The following is a 9240-nucleotide window of genomic DNA, read 5'->3' as shown; positions in this document are numbered from 1 at the left end:
GGCGATTTGAAAGGGGAGGTGGGAAGGTGCTGGCCTGACAACATCATTCACAGGTGCATCTCGAGCAGATCGGCTTTGGGAAAGAGTACACGTCAAACCTGGGAACAAATTCCTTAAAATTCCTGTGCCCAGGAACCCCTTGGAAAATCTTCTTGTACCCCCAGGAGAACGCATACCCCAGTCAGAAGTATTGTAATATTAATACATAATCACGTCTTAAAATTTCTCAAGAGGAGGAGCCGTTTCTCTCACTTTTCTTAACCAGGCATTATGAGTTTATTTTAAAAAAAGGAAGCATCTCCAAGTGTTTTTAAAGGATAATTTATTATTAAATGAAGAAATCATAAAACAAAATGAAGTTGAGACAGATGTCAAAGATAAATTTAAAAAGTTGTTTTCATCAAATACTATTCCTAAGGTGAGAAACAGGAAATGTATCAAATGAAAAGGTACTTACTCTTTTTCAAAGGTCTGTGATTTCAAAAGAAAACTTTTCTCTGAAAATACAAATCATCTTTATTACATAAAAGACACAATTTAAAAGTCTGAGAAAAAAGACTTTTTAATTCATAAGTAAATGGTGTTTCCCAGACTCCCTTAGGAATGCTTGTTTTTAATCAGTGGGTTTTAAAAATCATCACTTCCACCTTGCAAACTAACATGAATCCACCACAGATCGACAACATGCTATCCACCCTGACGTGTCCCCTTACGTCTTCACATGCTTCCCCTTCTGCAACTTTCAGCAACGCAGATTTGGAGAAAAAGAAAGGATCTGAGAGAACTACAGTCTGGTCCCTAGTGAATAACTTAAAACAAAATCTGCTTTTCCATTCACATGACACATGTACAGTCGCTCACTTCTACTTACTTTACTGATATATTTCATATCAAAAAATCTCATACATGCATCTCAGCACGGGGCTGTTTAAAGGCCACATTCTCTACCCCTCGTCTCTCTGGCCGAGCTGCCCATGACATTGTCCTGGGCTCATCAAGTGTCTCCATTGGGCCAGAGCAAAACCTTGGGAATTCTCTTACCATAGTTTAAAAATCACATTTACCACTTGTCTTAAATGACAAGATTATGAAATCAGAGAGAAAAACCCATTTTTAATCAATACATGCTGCGTAATTGACTCTTCCAAACGCAGGAGGCTGCTCTGCATGAAGACAGGAGATTACAGGGTCTTGGAGTGACCCCTCGAGGGGTCCCTGCTGAGCTTCACGCTGGTAAACTCAGGACCATGGAGCTGATCGCAGGCTCCACGGAAGGGATGCTTCCAACCAGGTGCACGACAGACTAAACACTATTCAACCTGAAGAGGACAGCAGACCGTTTGGCCCTCTAGGCCTCTGATGACTTTAAATGACAGTGATTATCATCACACCTGCTCTCCTCAGAACAAAAGTCCCTGCTGTGGCTCCAGGGTACCCAGAGAACTCTCAATTCTCCTTTCAGGACAGATGGAAGCCATCAGCACAAACCCGGAGATACAGCGGGAGTCCGAGCTTCCAGGACTCTGCAAGCCCCAAGCACTTGACATAACTTGGATGCATTCAAAGGAAATACCCACGGTTTTGTTCTCTCTGATATCAGAAGAGCAAACGCCATCTGCCACTTTCTTTACTCAAAATCCACGGGGATCGGCAGGAGAAAGACGTATGGGCCGGGTGAGGCGGGGCGGGAAGGAGGCTGAAGGCCAGAGGCAGCCTGGCCTCCGTGCCCTCCTGACCTGGCCCAGCCTGTGTTCCCGCTTCTGCGGCCCGTTCGGCTGAATTCACACAGTTTCTTCCATTCACACGCAATGCCACGATTGTCACACTAAAACGATCGCTTAGACGTGTACGATCACCCCAGCGCCCAGGTTTTAGAGCCTGACTTGTGGCATCAGTCCCTATGCTCAATTCTCCTTTGCTTCCCTTGGCTGGAGTCAGGGAGGTGGATTTCCTTGTTTTTCGCTTAGGCCTCAGGCACCAGCAGAATTCCTCCGCAGTGTTGACCCAAGGTCACTGGAAAGGACGACCACCCCGATGACCCAGATCACCAGAAACATCTGTGTCCACCTCCTCCCCGGGGGTGTCAAGTCCTAGGTGTGACCGTCGGCTCCCACTGTGAGTGAAACGCCTCCTGTGGACTCCCCCAAAACTGTTTTCCCTAAGCATTCTTTCAAAATGCCATTTCTCTCCAGAGGACCCTCTGCTATGTTTCGCCTTATGAAAAAACTAGGAAAGTATTTGGAAACCCCAAAATACACATCAGGAGAGTTACACAAGCCTGTGGAGACATTACCAGATGCCAGGGGTTCAAGGCGCTTCGCCAGAGCCCGAGCTTGGAACCCACCCATGGAAGGAACCAGAACCAAGCTGTTGCCCCCAGACTCAGCCACCCGTTGATCTGACCCCACTCTGGAGGCAAGCACAGGGTGAACGCCTTCCTTGCTTCCTTCCTTCCTCTCTTTTTTTTGAAAGGCATCTTACATTGTGGTTTGGGGTTTTTTGATATCACAAAAAAGATTTAGAGAATTCCAAGAGTTTTGGTTAACAGGAAATACAAATGAAAATTTAAAAAACCAGAATGGAACTCAACTCTCCACAGATTGAACCCATATGGGTGTCACAGCTCACTGAATGAGCACCACTTTCGTAGCAGTGAAGACACCGGGGCAGAAACTTCTTCCAACTCCCTTTTTCCATCTCAGAGATTTTTTTCCACGCTCTTCCTCAGACAAACTGACCGACGGGAGAAGAGCGCTCCCCTCTTCCCTACTTCAAAGTGTAGCCATTTTCCTTTTGCTCTAGCCATCCTTTTATTTTCTCATCAAATTGAGACTTCGGGGAAGCTACGTAGCAGCAAACTAGGAAACACACTCCTTTTAAAAACAATTGGAAAAAATTGTAAAAAATCAAATTCTTTCAATAATCAGAAGATGTTGTGACTTTTTTTTTTTTTTTATTCCCCAGGCTGGGCTTAGAGGTATCTCTGGGTTAGACTCTCCTGGGGCTGGAATGACACACAAGGGCAGCCTGGCCCAACCCAACCTGGGCAGGAAAGCCAGGCCAGCCCCCCGGCCTGCTGCGGTCAGCTCTCCTCTGACAGGTAATCACCGCCCACGAGCTCCATGGCTTCGAGCTCCACGCTGGACAGGAACCTCCTCAGTGTCTTGCGGCAGTTGTAATCCAGGGTGGTGGTGTAGACGGTCTTGGGGTACTTGGGGTAGACGATGGTGGTGCTGAGAAAGCGGGCAGGCTTGTGGCGCGGCTCAAAGCGCACCTCAGCCTTGTAGTTGCGCCACGTGCAACTGGGGATGCAGGTGATGGTCTGGCTGCAGGAGGCCACCGCCAGGCCCAGGGGCAGGTGGACGTCGTCGATGAAGTGTCGCTCTGAGTCATACTTGACGGAGGACGTGTACCTGAGCGGGAGACATAAGGCAGCGTGAAGCCGCTCCTCTGAGCTGGGGGAGCAGGGATCCCTACCGTGACCTTGAACCTTGAGACTCTAGGGAGAAGCCGCACGGAGTTTATAACGTGCTCACTGTGTGCTCCTGTCCTAGCACTTTACTTCCAGGATCTAATTTCATCTTCCCAACAACCCTGGGAGAAGAAATCGGGGTGCCGAGGTTAAGGTCACAGTGGGAGGGAGCGGTAGAGCTGGGGTTTCAGTGCGGACGTGCAGGAGTCCCAAGTTCAACCCGCACTCACTGTTCCTCACTGCAGGGGGCAGCCCCTGGAGTCGGCTCCCGCTGACTTAAGCTTTGAGACTTTGGCCAAGTTACTTAACTTCCAAGCCTGTTTCCTCTTTCTGAAAAAGGTGCCCAGTAGAATGGGGGAGAGTGTTAACACCGGCGACTGCTGTTGTGGGAATGATTATATATAACAAGGCAGATTCTCCTGTCCACAGGGGATGAGTGGTTTTTCTATCCCCTGAAGTGAACAATCAGCTCTTCAATGAGAGGAGAAGGGAACCCAGACATCCTGAATGCTGGTTCTGAAAGCTCGGTGATACCAAATACTAGTATTGGGGCCATCCCTGCCTTCGGTTTGGAGACTCCCTCAAACCCAGGGAACCGAGATCTGACCTTATGCATCATAGCCAATTACAGTCTTGTTTTCCATAAAATAAATTCACATCCACGTTCCCCAGCAGCTACTTTATAATTTTTTTAAAGTCCTTCTTGGGCAATTTGGGAAACTTTTTTTTTTTTTGGAAGCAAAGCATGAATTCATATTACTTCCTAATTATGGCATCTTCATAGATACTAAAATATGCACCAGCAGGACCTCCCTGGCAGTCCAGTGGTTAGGACTCGACGATTCCACTGCAGGGGGTGAGGGTTCGATCCCTGGTCGGGGAACTAAGATCCCGCATGCTGCGAGGCACGGCCAAGAAATTTACAAAATAAAACATAAAATAAAAAATATGCATCACACATAGACAAACTGAACAGCACTGCCCCTCGCCAGCCCCTACCCACTGGTCGGGGAGTAAGAATCGGCACTCTTTTTTAAAATGAGTCCAGTGGAAACATCTCTTCGCCTTGGGCAAGTAGGTTAAAAGGCTGGGACGCTCATGTCATGAAGTCATGTCCCCATTTTGTTCAAAATACAAGCTCCTCAGGAATAAAAGGCTGAATTGCTCACCTCCAAACTGGTGAGCCTCCTTTGTTCTGTGTCAAAGGGCCCTTTGTATTCATGCAACAGAACTCCATCTCTAAAGCCACCAGCTACCAAAAGTAAAATTCCTTTCTCTAAAAAGACATATCTTTAATGGAGCCTCTCAATGGATCTCTGCCCCCAGATGAGCCTGGATGATAAATTCCCGGAGGAAACGGTACTTGCCCAGCGAAATCAGAACCTGAGGCAAGGTCACAGCACCTTGACACTGGGGTGGGGGTGGGGAGATGTGGAAAGAAGCTTCTGGAAAGAGGAATTATTTTATTACAAATTTTTAAACATCTGATGGCCATGATAAGTGAAGTGCAAAAAGCAAGTTGCAGGACTTTATGTATAACACGATCTCGTTTTTATTTTAGTAAGTCTATCTGTATTCAAATGGTTAGTGTACAGAAAAAACATCCGAAAGAGTACCCACCAAACTAGAAGAGTCTTTAGCACACTTTTGTCATTGACTATTTTTTTTTTGAATAACAAGCGTTAATTACTGGAACAAAAAATTGAAAATAGAAATAAAATGAAATCACGGCCCGCTATATTTACCTTACTTCAGTTGGTGGTAAGGGGTCAAACTCCACTCCTTCGCCAAACGACAGGGGGCATAACCTTGGCGAGCAGCCAGAGCCCAGGGCGTTGGGGAGAGAAGCTGGATTCTGCAACAATAGAAAATGCAGTTAGATCACAGGCCCATCCGATGCTTTCCCCGCAGAAGGTCCTGGCTCTAGCCTCCAGCTGATGGGCCCAACTGAGATTTGTGTCACCCTCCAGGGAATGATGCCAGCGAAGGGCTGACCCACAGCACGGGAAGACCACTGGACAGGGCACAGAGGATGCCAAGAGGTCTGCTCGAATCCCAGGCCTATCATGAATGTGTGCCCTCAGCAGAGTCACAGCATATGCCCTGTGACCTTATTTGCACATCCAGGGGGTGTCCCTTTCCATCGATAAGGTTTTGTGGAAGGATGAAAAGAGGAAACAAATTACAGTTCAGCGTCGTAACCGCTGCCAGACCCCAGGGCTGCTGCATCATCCCGCAGCAAGGTGGTGAGAAAACCGCCATGAACTGGGACCACACTAACCAGAACCTTCAATTATGTGCCCCCAACCCTGTCATTGTCTCAGCAACTCTTCAGAAAAGGCCAAAACCAACAAAGAGAAATGCTACAAGGGATTTTTGTTTTTTTACACTGAAGATTCAGTCCAACTTCCCCCATGTCCTCTACCTCTGAGACCACCAGATCAATACCCAGCCAAGATGGAGGAATCTGCAAACTCATTGGGAAGATGAACACCAGAAAGTTCTCTATGTCACCTTCCACTATCCAGAAAACTCAAAGAGCCAGAGCACAGCATCCCAGGGGTTCACCGCCTTCCAGCCTGGTCAGAGCATTGGGCTTTCTGATTCACCAAGTAGCCTGAGTAAGAGACGGGACCATCCTCCACACAGCTGCTGGGTTTTCACCTGACCTGACTGGAATCAGGGCTTCTATGTTAAGCGAGCAACAGAGACCAGCCTTTTGGGTTCCTGGGCTAACTGGGAGCTGTCATTTTCTTTGCCTGATTTGAGAGAAGAACCTACACTTGGGCCAGGGTATGGCGGTGGCAGCCCCACCCCCATGTCTTCCAGGAAGCAGACATTTCTAGAAGGTTGACTCTAAGACTCTTATGTTACCAGGACAAGGTGGCAAGTGGAGGCACAGGGTGGACATGCAAAAGCCAAAGGGGACCAGGTAGGTCAGGGAGAGGCAGGGGGACCCCAGGGTCCAGCCCTGAACTTGGTGGGGGGAGAGCTTAATAAGCCCCCACTGGGGCTTGAGAACCCAGCTGGGGGAGGGGGTAAGGTGTGGGCACCGGCTGCCACAGAGCTTTAGGAAACAGCCCCCAGCAGTGACAGGGGGCCCTGCACTGCCCCAAGCTCTCTAGCTGCCAGACACTCCCCAACCTGGGGGTGCCTTCCGGGAGTCCTGGGGGCTGCAGGACAACGCAGCCACCAAGAGGAGGTAGGCGCCACCCAGTACTCACAGGTATCCAGACAAGCACTCGGTTCTCTTGCCCCTGCTCCCTCATCCCTGCCACCCAACGCTCCCTGAGCACCCAGCCAGGTCCAGTGCAGGCTGGGAGTGGGGCGGGGCAGCAGGGGTTCTACGCATGAACAAGGGGCCTACCAGGGAAAGGGGACGAAGTCACAGCCTTTGGCATGGCTCTGGGAAGCATCCAGGAAGACTTCCCAGAGGAGGTGACAAGTTGGGCACTGCAGGGCTGGCAAGGGTTTGACAGGTGGAAAAGCCAGCTGGATGTTGGGAGAGGTAGAAGGGGATGGCTGGGAGGGAAAAGGCACACCAGGGGGAGGAGCAACATCAGAGGCACCCATGTGTGTACCTGCCTGTGGTCAGGGGATGTGGAAGATGAGGCTAAAAAGGGCCAGATGGCGAGGGTTCTGAAGGCCAAGATGAAGCAAGTGCTGCCTTCTAAATGGAAGTGAGAGGATGCACTGATGTCCACCGGGACACAGGATCACTGGTCAAGAATTCCACACACCGTCAAAGTGGGTGGGTCCCTGAGGAGCAGCAGCTGCCACTGACTACTTCACCCAGGGGAGAAGGCTGCAAACAGCCTTCCCCAAGGGGGAGGGGTGGCCTCAGAGCCCCACTTTCAGCTTGACTGTAGGCAGGATGTGGGTCCCCTGGGCTCTAGGTAAAGGCAATAAACACCACCATGTGAGCCATTTCTAAGGTAAAAGGGACATGGTGTTTTTTCTTTAAATAAAAAATTTTAAATAAAGTAAGAGGACTCATTTTTGAAAGTTTCCACCCACCTAAAGGCCTCCCACCCATCATGGGCCAGACACGGGTTAGGTGACGGGACAAGAGGGGCCACGGATCTGAAAAGGTCCCCTCCAAGGCCACTAACAGTCCCCCAAAGCTGGCCCCCTTTGCTCCCTGAATCAGGGAGCCCGAGTACAGCCCTCTCCCCAACACCCACCGGGAGGGGAAGCAGGCCCGGTGGAGCCACCGGGGGCGAGGGCAAAGCCCGGAGGTGCCGGGGGAAGTTTGCTCTCGGTGTTCCTGGACCCCTGCAGCCCGGCAGGGTCAGGAATGTGGCCGAGCCGCAGCCTGGCAGCCCCGGGGGCCGTCACCCCGAACGGAGGAGGAGGTGGTCGCCTTTCCCGGGGCTCCCGGGCCTCCCAGGCGATGACAATTTTCCAGCCACCGGCTCCAGCTGGCCGGGCTCTCGCCGCGCCTCCCGCCCCGGGCTCCCAGTGCTGGCCGACGGGCGGGCGGCGGCGGGGACAGCGTGCCCCGGTAGGGCCGACACGACCGCCTGGGGGTCTCCGGGGCCCGGGCGCGGGGGAATGGAGAGGATGGGGGGAGGGGCCGAGGCGGGGTCACTCACCGGGGCCGCGGGGGTGGCCGCCGCGTCGGGCTCCAGCGCCCCGGGGGCCGGCGCCCGCTCCCCGCCGCCGCCGCCGCCCACGGCCGCCGCGAGCGCCCAGTGGCTGGGGCTCGGGCTGGGGGGCAGCCCCGAGTCCGGACTGTCCAGGACGCCGTCGCCCTTCTTCTTCGCGTCCACGAGCTCGGGCACATCCTGCAGGCTCAGCCGGCCCACCATGGCGGTGCGCGCGGCGGGGCCGGGGCCGCTGCCCGCCGGCCGCCCTCCCTGCCCGCCGCCCGCGCGCCGTCCGGGTCCGCCGGTCTCCGCGCTCCCGGGCCCGCCCCCTGCCCCGCCCCGCCCGCCCGCCCGCAGTGGCGGAGCCGCCAGGCCGGGCGCCAGGGGCCGCTGCGCTCCCGCCGTGCGCAGCCCGCGCTGCGCTCCTCCCGGCCGCTCAGCCCGCCCCGAGCGGCCGATCACAGTAACTGGGGGCGCCGACCCGTGCCCCCGCTCCGCTCGGCCACACGCCCCTCAGCAAGCCGACCCTGTACCCTTCTCGCGCCGGGCCCGAGGGCACCTTGTCCCCTCGCCCTGGCCCAGCCAAGCCGGCAGGAGCTCATATCTCGAGCCCTGGCGTCGGGCGGGGAGGCAGAGTAGAGCCCGGGCCCGCAGAGGCCGGGGGAGCCGGCTGAACCCAGCGAGCAAACAACTGGAAATTATTAATAGTTAATGTGCTTCGTATGGTTCCAGCCGCCTCTTGGCTCAGCGGGCGGGCTCTCAGTTTGTGTCTGGCTCTCATTTCTGCCCCGGAGGAAAAGAGCGCCTACTCCGTTTCTCCTCAGGGGGCTCAGGGGCTGGGGGGTGCGGGCGGAGCTGGGAGGAGCGCATCACTCCCTGGCCTGGGTGCTCAGCGGAACAGGCCGTGGCCACACCTGGCAGGAAAGTTCTGCGTGGGCGCAGACTGGACCTCGAACCAGATGGACGGGCTCAGCAGGCTGCCCACCGGCTGTCTGAAGGGCCAGGGGCTCCCTGGTGGGGGTCACAGCTTTTCAGACGGGGGACTTCTTCCTCCTTAGTTTGACAGAGAAGCCCTATCTGAGTGGGCACTTGTTGCAGTAGCTGCCAGCTGTAGAATTGGGCTGTTCTCAAATCTAAAAGTACTAGAAAGTTCGAGTACTGTTTCTAACAGAGACCTCC

General features: G+C 53.3%; 1 protein-coding gene across 1 annotated transcript; it reads right to left on the bottom strand.

Moving 5' to 3' along the window:
• Positions 1–302: 302 nt before the first annotated feature.
• RFLNB (refilin B) lies at positions 303–8358 on the bottom strand. The gene is made up of 3 exons (XM_081218311.1): positions 8068–8358; positions 5218–5327; positions 303–3413 (listed from the first exon to the last, which is right to left on the bottom strand). Exons 1-3 carry the CDS (start codon positions 8281–8283, stop codon positions 3083–3085), a joined length of 657 nt encoding a protein of 218 aa, XP_081074437.1. The 5' UTR covers positions 8284–8358; the 3' UTR covers positions 303–3082.
• Positions 8359–9240: the final 882 nt, after the last annotated feature.

The sequence above is a fragment of the Mesoplodon bidens genome (assembly GCF_964165515.1).
Source record: "Mesoplodon bidens genome assembly, chromosome: 19".
Taxonomy (NCBI): Eukaryota; Metazoa; Chordata; class Mammalia; order Artiodactyla; family Ziphiidae; genus Mesoplodon; species Mesoplodon bidens.
The sequence above is the reverse complement of the archived record's forward strand: the minus strand, read 5'-3'. Positions and strand labels throughout refer to the sequence as shown.

Coding starts and splice junctions, on each gene's coding strand:
- RFLNB (XM_081218311.1), bottom strand. CDS start 8,283: ATGGTGGGCCGGCTGAGCCTGCAGGATGTGCCCGAGCTCGTGGACGCG. Junction 5,328..8,067: donor CGGCCACCCCCGCGGCCCCG/GTGAGTGACCCC, acceptor CTATTGTTGCAG/AATCCAGCTTCTCTCCCCAA. Junction 3,414..5,217: donor TTACCACCAACTGAAGTAAG/GTAAATATAGCG, acceptor TCTCCCGCTCAG/GTACACGTCCTCCGTCAAGT.